At 42.5% G+C, this 16,145-nt stretch overlaps 1 protein-coding gene across 2 annotated transcripts in view; it reads right to left on the bottom strand.

Annotated features, from left to right (window-relative positions):
* Nucleotides 1-1,124: 1,124 nt before the first annotated feature.
* Nucleotides 1,125-16,145, bottom strand: part of C7 (complement C7) — a 41,389-nt gene continuing 26,368 nt past the window's right edge. For both annotated transcript variants that reach the window (XM_084880569.1, XM_084880570.1), the window contains exons 12-18: nt 14,667-14,844; nt 13,832-13,919; nt 12,726-12,858; nt 8,580-8,771; nt 6,332-6,422; nt 3,328-3,512; nt 1,125-2,711 (exon numbers count right to left, since the gene is read on the bottom strand). In XM_084880569.1, the coding sequence (XP_084736695.1) occupies nt 2,533-2,711; nt 3,328-3,512; nt 6,332-6,422; nt 8,580-8,771; nt 12,726-12,858; nt 13,832-13,919; nt 14,667-14,844 (1,046 nt within the window). In that variant the 3' untranslated portion in view covers nt 1,125-2,532. The remainder of the gene's footprint in view (nt 2,712-3,327; nt 3,513-6,331; nt 6,423-8,579; nt 8,772-12,725; nt 12,859-13,831; nt 13,920-14,666; nt 14,845-16,145) is intronic.

Below are 16,145 nucleotides of genomic sequence, written 5' to 3'. Positions count from 1 at the left end.
TTACATATTTCAAGGCAGCATTTCATTACAACTTCATTCACTGCTCAACTCCTACTCCAGCAATTGCTCATTAATCCCTTACTTCTCCTTCACTGACTGTGTGAAACATCTTTCTCGAACTTTAGCTGTCAGATCTTCTAGTTCCCTTTTTACAGGCCTCTTTCTCCTATAGCATTTGACAGTGACAACTATGTCCTCTGTCTCAGTTAAGAAAGAGGTGGGGGAGCATAAGTAGTAGACACCTAACTCCAAGTTAGCTTAAAAAACGAGGAGAAATTACTGGAAAAATACTAATCTCTCTTCTACCAAATAAAATTTTTCTTCAACTCTTTGTTGATCTGTATCTGGGTCTGGTATTTTCAAATCTATCCCCCTATCCAGGGCAGAAATTAACAATAACAACAACAACGACAACCACCATCACCACCAGCCGCCCAGCGGTGTTGCTCAATAGTTGAGCATTGAGCTATGAACCAAGCGGTCACAGTTCAATTCCTGGTCAGGGTATGTGCCCAGGTTGTGGGCTCAGTCCCTACTGGGGGGTGTGCAGGAGGCAGACAATCAATAATTCTCTCTCATCTTTGATGTTTCTATCTCTCTCTCCTATCCCTTCCTCTCTGAAATCAATAAATTCTTTTAAAGAAGAAGAAGGAAACCCTTCTTTGTGACAATATGGGTGGACTGGGAGGGCATTATGCTAAATGAAATAAACCAGAAAGAAAGAAAAAAAAACTATACTATCTTACTTTCATGTGGAATTTAAAATAATCAAGCCCATAGAAGCAGAAATTAGAATGGTGTTTGCCAGGAGCTCAGAGGGACAAGTGGAGAAATGATTGTCAAGATTAGCAAGTGTCAGTTATGTAAGATGACTAAGTTCTAGAGATCCACTCTACAGCATAGCTGTAGCCATGTGCAAGCTGTTGCCGTTGGCTAATAATACTGTAATGGATGCTTAAATTTTTCTAAAAGGAAGATCTTATATTGTCTTCCTACAATAATAATAATGGGAGTAGGAGACTTTGGGAACTGATGGATGTATTTATGGCCTCGATGGGAGTATGCTTTTCCCCAAACTCATCAAGTTGTGGTATTCATTACACATGCACAGCTTTTTATTTTTTTATATGCTTTTATTGATTTTTATTTTTTGAGAGAGAGGGATAGAGAGATAGAAACATCGATGAGAGAGAATCACCAATAGGCTGCCTCCCGAACACACACACACACACACACACACACACACACACACACACACACACTGAGGACCGAGCCTGAAACCCAGGCATGTGCCCTGACCGGGAATAGAATTGATGACCTCTTGTTCCTGGGTCAACGCTCAAACGCTGAGCCACAGTAGCTGGGCATGTACAGCTTTTTATATGTCAATCATACTTCAAAATGTAGCTTAAAAATAAAAATATATTTTAAGAACACATTAACCATTCTTTATGGGAATATTCTTTAAAGTTAAATATAATTCAGATCAAAAATTTCCAAAGGATGGTATCTTCGATGAGTAATTTAATCATTGTCATTTTAACTAAAGTTTTATTGCAATGTATTTATCAGTATCAGAAAAATACAGAAATATTATTGACATATAAAAAAGCATATTTTAAATTCCATTTAAGCCCACTCATTTCATCTCCCACAGGTGTTTTCTTTTTGTTTTGTTTTGATAAAGAGTGAATAAGGAATAAATTGAATGCCAATGCTTCAAATTGATCTACCTCTACAGCCCCCTGAAAAATCTCAGTGTGTACCCACATCAGAGAAAACTGTTCTCTTTAACATGAAGGGCCATACAGGCATGAACTTGATGCTTCCTACCAAGGAAAAGGGGCAAGAGGGGCAAATTGCAGGTCTTGTGTTTGACTTATACTAAAAAAAGCCCCCCCAAAGAAGAGTGGATTGTATGTGTTCTCACACAAAAAGCAAAAAGTGCCCATGCATACAGCATGTTGGGCTTGGCGCTGACAATTCATGTTTCAGTCTCCTGAAAGGACCCCAACATGAACCAATAGGGTGAAGCACAGGTGTGCTTCTTGGGGTGGAATGATTGCACCTGCCTTTTCCCATTCAAGGTCCCCTTTGTATTCGGTTTCACTGGAGGAGGCCCGTCTCTCTAATCTTCCTGTTTCCTAATCAATTTGCGGAGTGTGTTGGGGCAGCTGGGTAGGCCCACCAGATTTGGAAGAATCATAGGCTTGAAGGAGGCAACGCTCTAATTTTCCCAATGAAAGTCAAGGTCCAGAGAAGTTAGCCACTTTTCCAAGGACATACAGTTCACTCATGCAGAGGCACATGGCTATTCTCCATCCTGACTGATGTTTCAGGAAGACGAGAACGAGGATCTGAGTTGGGTTTGGCTTAGGTAGGTAGCGGGGAGCCGAGGGGAGCAGGGGGTCTGGAGGGATGAGAATGTGTCTCCACCGGAGAGACGCTGTGTGAAGTGCTCAGTGACCTGATGTCTCAGTGCAGCCTCAGCGGTGGCTGATCCCGAGCAAGCCAACAGCAGCCAGGCCTCTACTAGGGTCCCGCCTCACAGGGCCCTATGCTGGTGACAGAGATGCTCTGTCCTCCACACCTCAGGACACCGGCCTGGCACTCGGTCATCGTCCGCTTGGCGCCGTCCACATCCACACAGACCGTGCTCCCTTCCTCCTGGCACTCCGAGGCGTCTCTGCATTCACACGCACCGCTCTGGGCTGGAAAAGAAGCGAGACGTGCTCACGGGCACATCAGGGCAATGGCGAGTCAGGGCATTCCCTCCATGGAGTGGTTAGCGACCCATGGAAGCTCCTGCTTCCACCAATGGAACCCACCACCCCCTGGGACAGCATGGGCCCAGGAAAGCCAGGCAATTAGTTCTGCTCAGAATAGGTAGGCTTGGAAACTGGTGTCAAGCTTGTTGTTACTCTCCGGAGTACCTGGGGCAGTTCTCCCAAGTGAAGAGCTGTCCAGCTCTGCCCTAGACCAGGGGCCATCCAGGGGAGTCAGAACCTCAGTAAGACCTTCAACCTCCCCAACCAAATGAGGAGACCTCAGCAAAGAACTAGGTAGCAAGGGTCAAACAGAGACAAAGAACCAAAGAATTCAGCTGGCATTGAGAGAGAGGGCATGCAGCACCCAAGGCCGCATAACCCCAGACAAAGCAGAAACAAGCTGTGCAGGGAGCTCTGAGTGCCCCATGTGTCCAGGCTGGCCTACACCAGCCAGGCATTTCCAGAGGCACCAAATTCGTGAAGCGTCCGTATTCTAGGAAAGAAAGGAAGGGCGGGGGGAGAGGAAAGGAGGGAGGGAAGAAAACAGAGATGCCCTCACCATCGCATTTCTCCCACAGTGGACATGCGCCGCATGCCTTCCTGGTGAGGGCCGGCAGATTGCAGCTCTCCGAGCCCATCAAGGTAAATTTTTTACCCTGACATTGGAGGGCTTGCACCTTGCAAACGGTCAGAGGCAGTATCCTTTGGTTTTTCGTGTCCTGAGCGCATACACCCAAGGAGGACCTGAAATGGATTTTTAAAATCATATTATTTAGCAACTTTTCATTCTTAAAAGTGGAGCATCAGAAGTGGCAGGTGAGGCTCTGAGCTCAGGGTCTGGGGTGTCATCACCCACAGCAAAGAGAGGGAAAGGAAACTCACACCCCCTCCTCACCAGGGTCCAGCCCCCCGATCTTCTCAAGGAGCATATTTTGCTCGCCATTTGCTCACAACCTCTAGAAGCTTAGATAGCTAGTGTGGATCTAGTTTCATCTAGACCACATCAGAGACAGCAGATGAGAAGAGAAGGCTGCGCTGCTGGGACAGCTGGGGGACTGACCACAGGGAGGGACAGAGAGCACGCCAATGTCCACCCCAGAGGCTCTGGCTGGACTGGACACTCGTGCTCTCCCAGCCCCAAAGCTCTGAGAATTCCATTCACAGCCGATGACTCACTGCTAATTGTTAGAGTCTATGTTTTCAAAATACTTTAAAAATATTTCCCTAAGTAATTGTTCTTTTTTTTTTTTTTTTTTTTTTTTTTTCTTAAGCATTGGTGTCAAAATGATGAGGCCCAACTTAGGAGAAATGTCACTTGGGAGGAATATAAACAAACACATCTCACCCGGCCAGTGTGGCTCAGTAGTTGAGCGTTGACCTATGAACCAGGAGATCACGGTTCCGTGCCCACATTTTGGGCTCAATCCCCAGTGCAGGAGGCAGCCATTCGGTGATTTTCTCTCATCATTGATGTTCCTACCTCACTCTCTCACTCCTTTTTTTCTTTCTGAAATCAATAAAAATGTAAAGAAATAAAAAATAAAATAATAGCCGAAACCCGTTTGGCTCAATGGATAGAGCGTAGGCTTGGGGACTGAAGGGACCCGGGTTCGATTCCGGTCAAGGGCATATACATTGGTTGCGGGCACATCCCCAGTAGGGGGTGTGTAAGAGGCAGCTGATTGATGACTCTCTCTCATCGATGTTTCTAACTCTATCTCTCTCCCTTCCTCTCTGTACAAAATCAATAAAATATATTTTAAAAAAATAATAATAATAAACAAACACATATCTGAATGTTGGTGGGTAAGGAAGGCTTTGCTGTAGTGAAACCTGGGACAGCAAAGCATATTTGTAGAACAGACCAAGTCTATCTTCACCTGTATTTATATTTAGTTCTAATATTTTTCTTCTCTGACCAAGTAGTAAGTTTACTTGGAGTTGTTTGCACCAGGAAAACAAATCCTTGTGCATCTCTTTTATCTGCTTCTTCAGACTTTAGATAGAACTACTCAGAACAGCTTCAGAGGCAGAGGCTCTATAAGGTTGCCTTGTGTCGGGATCTGATACGTAATCTCACACACACCACGTCTATAAACAGCAGGCTGCTGGTAAAGGAATGAATCGGGGAATTTGGAAAGACAATGAAAGTGAATCAAAGTAAACAATGATTAATAGGAAACAACAGCCCCATCAGAATATCCGGGGCCCAAACACCGCTGCCATCCACTATTTCACTGCGTTCTCCTTCCCGGGGGAAGTTCCTCCCTGCAAGGTGCCACCACGACTACGCTATCCGCTGCAGGAATTCATGGAGTTGGATGTGCGCTAGGATGATGGTCATAACTGCAAGCCAAGGAAGTGGCCAGTAGGTGTGGGTTCTGAGTACCAGGGCCTCCTCAGAGTCACTCTTTCCCTTCTCCGCCCTGCCTGGAGGACTGACAGGTAAGACACATCCACAGACGTCCTTGTCCTCTAGCTTTGGGGGCGTTTCATCAATGGGGAGCAATGGCAGACACTGGAAGGGGAGGAGAGTGCACATCCCCAGAGGCCCTCCTGGGGGATTTCTGAGGTCCTTCCTCAGCTGCCATCTCCACACCTCCCTCTGCCTCTAGGTTCTCCTAAATGCTCCCATCTTGATCCTCTAAGCTTGGGCGTGGAGACCCATCTAGCTGTGACCCATCAGGACCCTGCCCTGTGGCTTGCAATGTCCTTTCCTCTCCCACACTCAGTTCATTTAGAAAGACAATGACAGTGAATCAAGGCAAACCTCCTCCGTCCTCATTTAATCCTGCCATCTGAGCCTGACTAGGACCATGCACAGACATCTAGCAACTCCTTCAGGTCCCTACTACAATGGGCTGGTTTCCAGTTGGGTGGCATGTTTTGTTTTGTTTTGTTTTGTTTTGTTTTGTTAATCCTCACCCACGGGTATTTTTCCATTGATTTTGGCGGAGAATGAAAGAGAGAGGGAAAGACAGAGAGAAACATTGATGTGTGAGAAACACATCGATAAGTTGCCTTCTGCAAGGGCCTTGGGCCAGGGAGGAGCCTACAGCTGAGGTACCTGCCCTTGACCAGAATCGAACCTGGGACCCTTTGGTCCACAGGCCAACTCTCAACCCACTGAGCCAAACCGGCTAGGGCCAGTTAGGTGGCATCTTATAAAGCCATCTAGAGACAGACATTCCCAGAATCAGAAAAGCAGCTGCTTTTTTTCCGGTCCGCATTGCTTGGAGAGTTTATGTCTCAGGAGGATTTCAGTCCTAATTCTCTCAAATTTGAAACGCTCAGGTGACAGTGTTTCGTTTTGCACCGTTTTATAGAGAACAAGTAGGTCTTCAGCCTCGCTAGCCAGGGGAGAGCACCACTGATGCCCCCGTTGTCAGCCCAGGTGACAACTCGCCAGGCAAGTAACGGGCAGCAGATGGACAGATGAAAAGGCACAGAGCCATAACCCTCGGTCAGCAGCACCTTCCACCTAGCAGAGTCCAGCATCTAAGAGATTGTTTTCTCTATCTTGCATAAAATGAAACAGAGACGGGAGCAAAGACAGGGCTTACCGACATTCGTAGGGCAATTTACAAACACATCTTGAATTCTTCACTTTTTCCCAGGGCTGACACTGAGGCGCTGCCTGTGTCACAGGGGATTCTAAAAAGCAAGAGATATGAGAGACGTAGTCGTTGGGAGAAGAGCTCCTTCGTGGTGAACAACGTATCATTTTCAGGGTGGAAGTGGCTCTATGATGTTCTCCACACGTTGGCACAGGAAAAATATAAAGCTGGAAAGCATTTTACAAGGGATAGAATATTCCTCAGAGCACCTTATGAATAGCATCATTGGTCCAGCAGTTATGTTTCTTGAGTATTTACTATCAGCTATGCACCTCTTACACAATGCTATATTTAACCCTCCCTAACAAATGCCCATTCAAGAGATGAGGATAGTAAAAGTCAGGGAAGTTATGAAGTTGGTTCTAGTTAATAGGTTGACCAGGCCAGGATTCAAGTCCATGCTTGTCTGAACCCAAGGCCAGTAGAACAGGCTGCTTTTTATCAAGAAATTGGGCCCTAACGGGTTTGGCTCAATGGATAATAAAAACTGACTGACCTATGACCAGGTTTGATTCCTGGTCTGGGCACATGCCTAGATAGTGATCTCGATTCCCAGTGTGAGGTGTGCAGGAGGCAGCCAATCAGTGATTCTCATTGTTGATGTTTCCATTTTTCTCTCTCTCCCTTTATTTTATTCTGAAATGAATAAAAATTAAAATAAACATTAACTTTGGAGGTTGACAATCCTGGAATTTTTTAATTATGGGCTTATTTTAAGGGCAGTTATTGTTGTTGTTAACATCTTCCCCAAAACATGCAGGTCTGAAAAACATCCTGCATGCAAACTTCAATTGAATTTGCTGCTGGGTGGGACAAATTTCATAGCAAATTGTGCTATATCAGGGCTGAAGCAGACATTTGAGAAAGACAAGTATATAACCTCCTTTGGAATGAAGGAGCAATCTCATCAATACTACATTGTTTTATTTAATTTTAGAATCATCGCTCTATTGCACAGGTCCAATACCCAAATAAATTCGTATTTCTGCTTCAGTGCATATAGAGGGGAAAACCAGCCCTACCCAGTTTGGCTCAGCAGATAGAGCATCGGCCTGCAGACAAGGATGCTGAATTTGATTCCAATCAAGGCCACGTACTTCGGTTGCAGGCTCTATCCCCAGTAGAGGACATGCAGGAGGCAGCCAATCAATGGTTCCCTTTCATCTTTGATCTTTCTCTTTTTCTCTCTCCCTCTCCCTTTCTCTCTCTGAAATAAAAAAATATATATGCTTTTATTTTTCTTTTCTGTTTTTAATTATCCCAAGCACATTTTTTATTTATTTTAAAAATGCAAACAAGAAATAAGAGGTTCTTTTAAAAAACAAATCCATCTCATTTTAAATATCTCTAAAAAATAAATTGTTTGGCTTTCCAAATCTCTTCCTCTGTTAATTTCTTTAAAAAAACATTTTAATTTCCCTAATATTCAAAATACTAGACTTTTGGTTTTACACTATTAAGAACAACTTTGCAAACCACAACATGTTTTCTTCAATGATCTTTGCTTTGTAAAATGCTTTTAATTTTTCTATTTTAATAATACTAGTAAATTCTCTGAAAACCCATAAATAAAACATACAAAATGTTATATAACTTATTATCTCAACTTTGGACTTCATAAAGTACATTTAAAAATCAGGAGGAAATCAGAAATGAGCTTTTAAAAATATTTTTTCTTGGCAATCTAAGTGATGCAAAGCTAAACTTTGACATAAAGGATTTCAGTTCAAATTTAAGAATCACTAGGGCTGTTCTTGCCTTCCTTTGCATTCCACGAGTTTATCTGTGCCATGTAACAAAGTCTGCTATTGCCGAAACCGGTTTGGCTCAGTGGATAGAGCGTCAGCCTGCGGACTGAAAGGTCCCGGGTTTGATTCTGGTCAAGGGCATGTACCTTGGTTGTGGGCACATCCCCAGTGGGCGGGGGAGGGGAGTGCAAGAGGCAGCTGATCAATGTTTCTCTCTCGTTGATATTTCTAACTCTCTATCCCTCTCTCTTCCTCTCTGTAAAAAATCAATAAAATAAAAAATAAAAAGTCTGCTATTTGCTCTATGAATTGACTGCCTTCTCATGACAGGCAGAGGCAAAGGCAATGATTCGACAATTATGGTGATTCAAGGCCATAAAGGACCGCCACAAAGACTGTCACACGTTTGGGTGCAGGTGTCCTTGAGCCGACCTGAGACTGCTCACCTCTATGGACACAATGGACATCCTTTATCTCAGGACTCCACTTAAGGCTGGATCCACAGATAAATGTTGAAGGACCCTCTAATGTCATGCCACTGGAACAGGAAAATGTCACCTTGTCGCCAATTGCATAGGAAGGTTTCTGGGGATGACTCTGTATGCCATCCATCAGTGTTGGTAGAACACAGACAACTCCTAAAGATTAAAAAAAAAGAGCAGAATACAAGGTCATTGATTTCCTAAACCAGTGGTCGGCAAACTCATTAGTCAACAGAGCCAAATATCAACAGTCTAACGATTGAAATTTCTTTTGAGAGCCAACTTTTTTAAACTTAAACTTCTAATGCCATTTCTTCAAAATAGACTCGCCCAGGCCGTGGTATTTTGTGGAAGAGCCACACCCAAGGGGCCAAAGAGCCGAATGTGGCTCACAAGCTGCAGTTTGCCGACCACTGACCTAAACCATCTTTGTAAAAACATGACCTCCTTGAATGCTACTGTTGTACTTGCTCTGCTTTTTCACCTTGGAAGACAAGCAAGAAAGGGTGAGCTCACTCTTAGGGTGCCCACAAAGACATGTCCCACTGGGCCCCACATGTAATTGACCAATGAAAGACTTAAAATACGTTAGCCTTGCCGAAACCGGTTTGGCTCAGTGGAAGAGCATTGGTCTGCGGACTGAAAGGTCCCAGGTTCAATTCCGGTCAAGGGCATGAACCTTGGTTGCGGGCACATCCCCAGTAGGGGGTGTGCAAGAGGCAGTTGGTCGATGTTTCTCTCTCATCGACGTTTCTAGCTCTCTATCCCTCTCTCCTCCTCTCTGTAAAAAATCAATAAAATATATTTAATAAATAAATAAATAAATAAATAAATAAATAAAATAAAATACGTGAGCCTTATAAACAGAGACCTAAAGTTCAGCCTGCTGTCCAAACCAGATTTTTCACAGCCGCCAGTCTGGTAGAACTTCCCCAGGAACTCAGGAACTGTGTTTATTTGTGTGTCATTAGCATGTATCCAGTTGCATATTTTACTAGCTGAAATTTTTTGAAAAACTGCCTTTAACCTTGCAACCATAAAAGTGTTAGATGTAATTTGGTTTCCAATTTCTATTCTTTCTTGCTTGATTATGTTTATTAGTTCAAAATTCCTACTTGAAAAAAGCAGCAAAGAGAAAAATGAGAAGCATACAATTTTATGGAAAGCAAGTCAGATCTCACAATTTTTAAAAAAATTTTGGCAAGTTCTCAATGGACCTTGGACAATAGTCTACAAACTACTGCTCTATTTCTGCACCATTTTCATCAGAAAATCCATTTATTCATTCATTCAAAACAGCATCTATTGAGTGCCTCTATTTTGCCAAGAATGTTGTGTGCTGCTGGGGATTCAAGTTATGAGTCAGGTTTTGAAGACCTAAGATTGCAGAGAGAAAGGAAGACTAAATGGTTACCACATTTGGTGATGCTTTCTCCTTGAGGTATTTGTAAACTTGGTGGGGGGAGGGGAGGAAATGATGAAAGGCTGCTATTAAACTGAGGAGAAAGTTGCGGCTGAGAGGCTGGGAGACAGACATGAAGGCAATGATTCAACAACTGGAGTTTTGGGGCTAGGAGAGCAGAAACTAGAGCCCAGTCCCGCCAAAAAGAAGGGACCTAAGTAGAAATTCCATGTCAAAACTTCCATTGGGATTCATTCATTAATGGCCACGCACTAGGAACAAAGATAAACTAGGCATGAACCAGCCTCGCTGCTTGCCAGACACAGAACTGAATATTCTCTCCCGGAAGATAACATTGTCCAAAGCCTCAAGTCATTTTTCTAATTTTCACACCTAAAGTCTGTCATTTAATCAAAACTAATCTAGCCCTGATTGGTTTGGCTTAGTGGATAGAGCATTGGCCTGTGGACTGAAGAGTCCCAAGTTCAATTCCGGTCAAGGGCATGTGCCTTTGAGCAGAAGTGGGTGTGCAGGAGGCAGCTGATTGGTGTTTCTCTCTCATCAATGTTTCTAACTCTCTATCCCTCCCCTTCCTCTTTGTAAAATCTCAATAAAATATATATTTTTAAAACAATTAATCTAACATTTAAAAAGATAAGAATTCCCAGCTTGCTCTCCCTCCTGGGGGCATACCTGCCTTTTCCCTTTCCGTTTGCCTTTCTCTCTCCTGAGCTCCAAGGGTCCTTCTTTTTCCTGTATAACTTGTCTCCTGATTCCATGCCAGCTGGCTCACTTTCCTACCTCTGTAAATTTCTAAATAAACTTTCTCTTATAAATAAATAAGTAAATAAGATTTGATCAAAATGTTAAAAGACTATAGAAGCAGGCCCACAGCAGACCCAGATAAGGGGATTAACGAATGTAGACCTTGAAATAACTATGATTAACATGTCAAGGGGGATGGGGGAGTAAATTACAATATGGATGATTTCAACAGAGAATTAGAAAGTATAAAAAAAAGTAGATAAATGGAATATCTAGAATTGGAAAATAAAACTAAGAACTCAATAGACCTCTTAAAAGCACATAATATATAACTGTACAGAGAATTAACGAACTTTAAGACAGGTCAGTAGAAAATATTTAGAATGAAACAGGGAGAGGGAAAAATGATGTAAAACAAAGAAAGTAACATACATAATATAATAGTCTAAAAATGTATCATTTGTGTCTCAGGAGGAGAGATGAGCTAGACTGCGACAGAGGCAATATTTTAGGCCACATGGTTAAGAATTTTCTAAAATTATCAGAGAACATTATAGCACAGGTTCAAGAACTGCTTTGGGTATCATCCATCATGAGACAAAAAATCACACCAAAGCACATGGGAGCAGAGTTGCTTCAGAAAAACAAAGACACAAAAAAATCTTAAAAGCAGACAGAAAATATATGATTTCAAAGGAGAAACAGTAAGTCTAAGAACTGACTTATCACTAGAAAACAGTGAAGTTAGAGGCAATGTAATGAAATCTTCAAAGGGTTTAAAGAAAAAAGTGCTAATTTATAATTCCTTACCCAATAAAAATATCCTTCAGAAATGAAGATAAAATTAAGGCATTTTGAGATGAACAAAGACCGGGGCAGTTTTTCACCAGTAAACTCACAATAAAGAAAAAGAAGCTCTTCAAGCATAAGTGTCGGATTAATCTTTTCATAGAACCAATTTGGGGCTTTATTACTACTAGCTAGAGAATGTTCATATCCTTTTCAGTAATTTCTGCTCAAGGACTTCACGGAGAGACAGACAGAGAAAGAGACAGACAGAAATGAGAGGTTCTACACAGCAATAAGAAAAAGATAAATCTTTTAAAATGGACAAAAGACTAGACAGACCCTTCACCAAAGAGGATATACAAATGGCCAATAAATATGTGAAAATAGGCTTAACATCACTATGCCTCAGGAAAAAAAAAATATTTAAAAATACAAGTTAAAAAATAAGATATCACTGTATTGCCAGCATAGCTAAAAAGAATTTAAGGATAAATGCTATTAAGTGTGGGTGACGATACAGAGCAACTTTAACTTCTCAGATTCTGGTGGGGATGTAAATTGTATGACCACATGAAAGATAGTAGTGTATTTTAAATTTAAATCAGAAATTGCATGATATACCCAAGAGAAAAATGTGCATGTGCTCACTAAGGCGTTCCTTGCTTTGCACAGACCAACTGATATAGAAAAATTATAATCCTATAATTATAACCCTGTCCGTGCATCTGAGAACAAACTTATATGGCAACACAAGTGAGTCAGAGGTCAGAGTAATGTTAAGATCACAAGATTCCTATATCTGAACAGAATAGGATCCAAAGCATCTAAGGAAGTAGATTGATTGTGATTCATACCTAGTCATTGAACTTCACAGTATGTTCTGATGGTCTTAGCCAGATCTGAGCTTCCTGGCCAATTCTAGTATGTCCAGGAAACTTTAAAATGACAACATGTGCCACACCTACCAGGAGATCCATCAGCTAGAAAATGCTAAAGGCTTTTTCATGACCCTCTTGAAACTCAGACAGGGTCATAGGAGCCTTTCAGAAAAGGGAGGAGAAGACATGGCACACACAGTAAGCGATTATCTTGATTCATTCTCTTGCACATCATTATCTCCTCTTAAATGTTATACAACGGCCGAGGCCACTCACTCTGACAATGCCTTTCCCCAGTGAGCCACTGTAAGTCATCGCCACATCTGGCCACAGGGTCTCCAACCAGAGAGTATCCTTCCCTGCAGGTATAGACAATGCTTTTCCCAACAGGAAACGTGGTACCTTCATTCTAGACAGAAATACAACAGAGAGAAAGAGTTTGCGTTAACACAATGTTTCTTTAGGTATATTTGGTCTATAAACCATGCCTTCTTTTAATCATCAGGAAACCTTCATTCAAAGAGCTGATTTTAAAACTGTCTATAAAGGCATTTCTTGTTTATAGTTCTAGCCAACAACCCTGATTCCACCATCAATGGAACTAAAGCCAGTAATGCCACTGTACTATAATTTATTGATTGTTCTCTGTAGTAAAAATTTTACTAAAAGTACTTTAGTACACACTGACCAAGTAGGTTCTTTGCCATATACTTTCAGTTAAAGTCAGTTTCTTATCAGATTTGGGAAACATTCTTGTCAGTCAACCCTTCATAGAAAGGTGTCAAGGGATTTCCATGGGCAATACTGCCTGACAATGCTGGTGTGAACTGACAGGTTGAAATCCTTTTAGCATGTTCGATTCCAGTCAAGGGCATGTACCTTGGTTGCGGGCACATACCCAGTAGGGAGTGTGCAGGAGGCAGCTGATTGATGTTTCTCTCTCATCGATATTTCTAACTCTCTATCCTTGTCCCTTCCTCTCTGTAAAAAAAATCAATAAAATATATTTAAAATATTTTTTTAAATAAAGACTTCTTTCAGTGCTAGAATAGGGGAGTCCTGATGTTGAAGACCTTGCTTATAGATTCCTATTTTAGTGGGAAAGGAAACGTTTCGCTGCCCTCTGACATGACTGCATTTCTAATTCATTGGGTGGCAATATTGATTTGCCTTGCCACAGATGTACTGACTTCTGCAGAATTCTAATCACCTTCAGCCAAAGAACAAAAGTCTAAAACTCTCGTCACTAAAACTAAGATGCACACATAAAATATTTTTAGCTCTGTTTCCTTGTGGAAGAAGGACATGGATAAGACAACAGTGGCGGTGCAGAACTTGATGCAAAGTATGTGTAAAGAAGAAATAAATATCTCATAACCAACTTGAACAAATCCGTTGTCCAAGGCAGGGGGCGGTGGACAGAATTCCTTTGGACCTGAAGGCAAAGGAAAACAATGGGGTTCAAGCAATCTGGAAGAGAAAGAAAACAAAATACAATTAATGTGATGAATTCCTATAATGTAATCAATATTTTTTCCCCGCAGCATATTTTTATTTGCATCTGAAAGAATTGTATTCATGTATGTTAATGTGATATTTTTGTCATTGTCAGGATCAAATATCTGATCACAACCTGTGATAGAAAACTCAAACATAAACTCAGGCTTGCAAAGGTAGTTAAGTGGTCAGTAGTGGGGGGAAAAACAGCAGAAAGAAAAGTCATTCTTTGGACAACACACCTATTTATAAAATTTTCAGAGGTCACCTGTCTCAGACCTACTTTTTCTCCTGCTGGTTGGTTCTGAAATTCTTTTAACACAGAATTAATTCTGTATTAAAAACAAAGAACCCAGCCCTAGCTGGTTTGGTTCGGTGGATGGAGTGTCAGCCTGTGGACTGAAGGACCTTGCCCAGGGTCACACAGCACGGAGGTGGCCAATCTACTTGATGTCAATACTTCCGCTCTGATCTATGGGGTCAGGCTGCCCCCCAGTTCCCCAGCCTTTCATAGCGATGTGTCAGGAAAACTTGAAACATGAGTGCAAGATGGCCAGGCCAGGCCTCCACCCTTCAACCGACCCCTGTGCTAACGGGCAAAGCAGCCATTGATAAAAAAAAAAAAAAGGGGGGGGGGGGGGAATTTCACGTTCAAATCATCTAGTAGCAGCAATCACATAGTCCACACGACCGATGGCCAGGAGGTCTGGTCCCCCTTACCGAAGGTTATTCAGCTCCTCGTCTTCCTCTCCACACTGCCTGCTCTCCGACGTTTCCCCAATACAGGACTCCCCACCCCCTCTGGGACGCGGGTTATTGCATTCTCGGCGCCTTGTTCTCCTTCCTTCAACACAGGGGCTCCAAGAGGACCAGCAGTTCCAACCTCCATCCACCTTTCCTGGAAGACAGGAGGAAGGTCAGAAAGTACTTACAGAGGGACATTGTGGAGCTCACTGCAAAACTGCCAGCTCTGTGGTCCTGCGGGGAGGGAACATCGGGGATTTATTACCTTCAGCGTTCACTGAGTCCTCTCCAATGGCCAGCGGGCTCTGCACACTGACCAGGGTTGTCCATACCGTGGCTGCATTAACAAACTTCTTGCAATGATATCTTAAACGTGTTTATCACCTTACAACCGTTTCAAAGCACTTCCACGTGCAATCCATCATTTATTTACTTCTCACAAGAATGAAGCCAGCTGGGCAGGAGGTCGGTCACCATTTTGGTTTGAAAGGTGTGGAATCTGACACAACGTGGTTGAATGCCATGCCCGATGCTATCATGGCTGCCAAGAGCCACATCCAGACTGTAACTGTGTCTTACCACTGAGTTCAGGTTCTTCTCATCACTCCACAGTCTCTCAATAAAGTAAGTTGCTCTTGTTAAGGCAGTGATAGTGCATGAGAAGGGCATAATGTACGGGTACACCAGGCTGCCAACCCCAGGGCTGGCACTGTGCAAAGTCAGGAAGTGTGAAAGCAGATGAACTGCTTTTCCCTCCTATTAGCATCTTTCTCCAATTCTACACTGGGCACTTCCTCAACCAACCCTGGCACCCTCTACCTCCGGGCTGATGCACGACTCACAGTTCTTTTAGTATTTCCCCCATTGCATTCCTTGGGGGAGCCAGGGAGAGCTTGTACCATAGTCTAAGAACTTTGCTTTACTAGTTAGAAACTGATCTCAGACACATTCCCCAAAGCATTCTTTTCCGATAATAAGTGGGTGTGTTTACTGGTCCTTAGCTATTTCTACTGTGCAATCTCTATCCCTCTTCGCCTCCTATCATACCCCCCACTTCTCATTACCACACACCAAAACTAAACTAATGTGTATAATAGTTTCCCATGATTTTCCTTACACTTTCTTCCTGACTAAAAACTGAGTCAATAAAGTAGTCCCCTGAAAATATTAATAAAGGGTAATAATAGCTTGATATATTATGATTGCTACGCCATTCCTCACCAGCAGGGGGAGCTCTAATTTTTATCAAATGACTGGAAATCCAAACCACAAAGGAAAGAGTCAGGGGTGGAATTTTAATTTACCAGGAAGACCAGTAGGGGCGACATTTGGAGGCAAGGATGCCTTCCTGATGCTTGTCTATAAGCAACCATAGTTTAGTCATGCATTTATTCATGTATCAAACATTTAATAAGTGTCTTCTATAAAATCAAGCTCTATGTAAAGCTCTGGAAA

Source organism: Pipistrellus hanaki (genome assembly GCF_964339955.1).
Source record: "Pipistrellus hanaki genome assembly, chromosome: 4".
Classification (NCBI taxonomy): Eukaryota; Metazoa; Chordata; class Mammalia; order Chiroptera; family Vespertilionidae; genus Pipistrellus; species Pipistrellus hanaki.
This window is presented reverse-complemented; position numbering and strand designations above follow the sequence as displayed.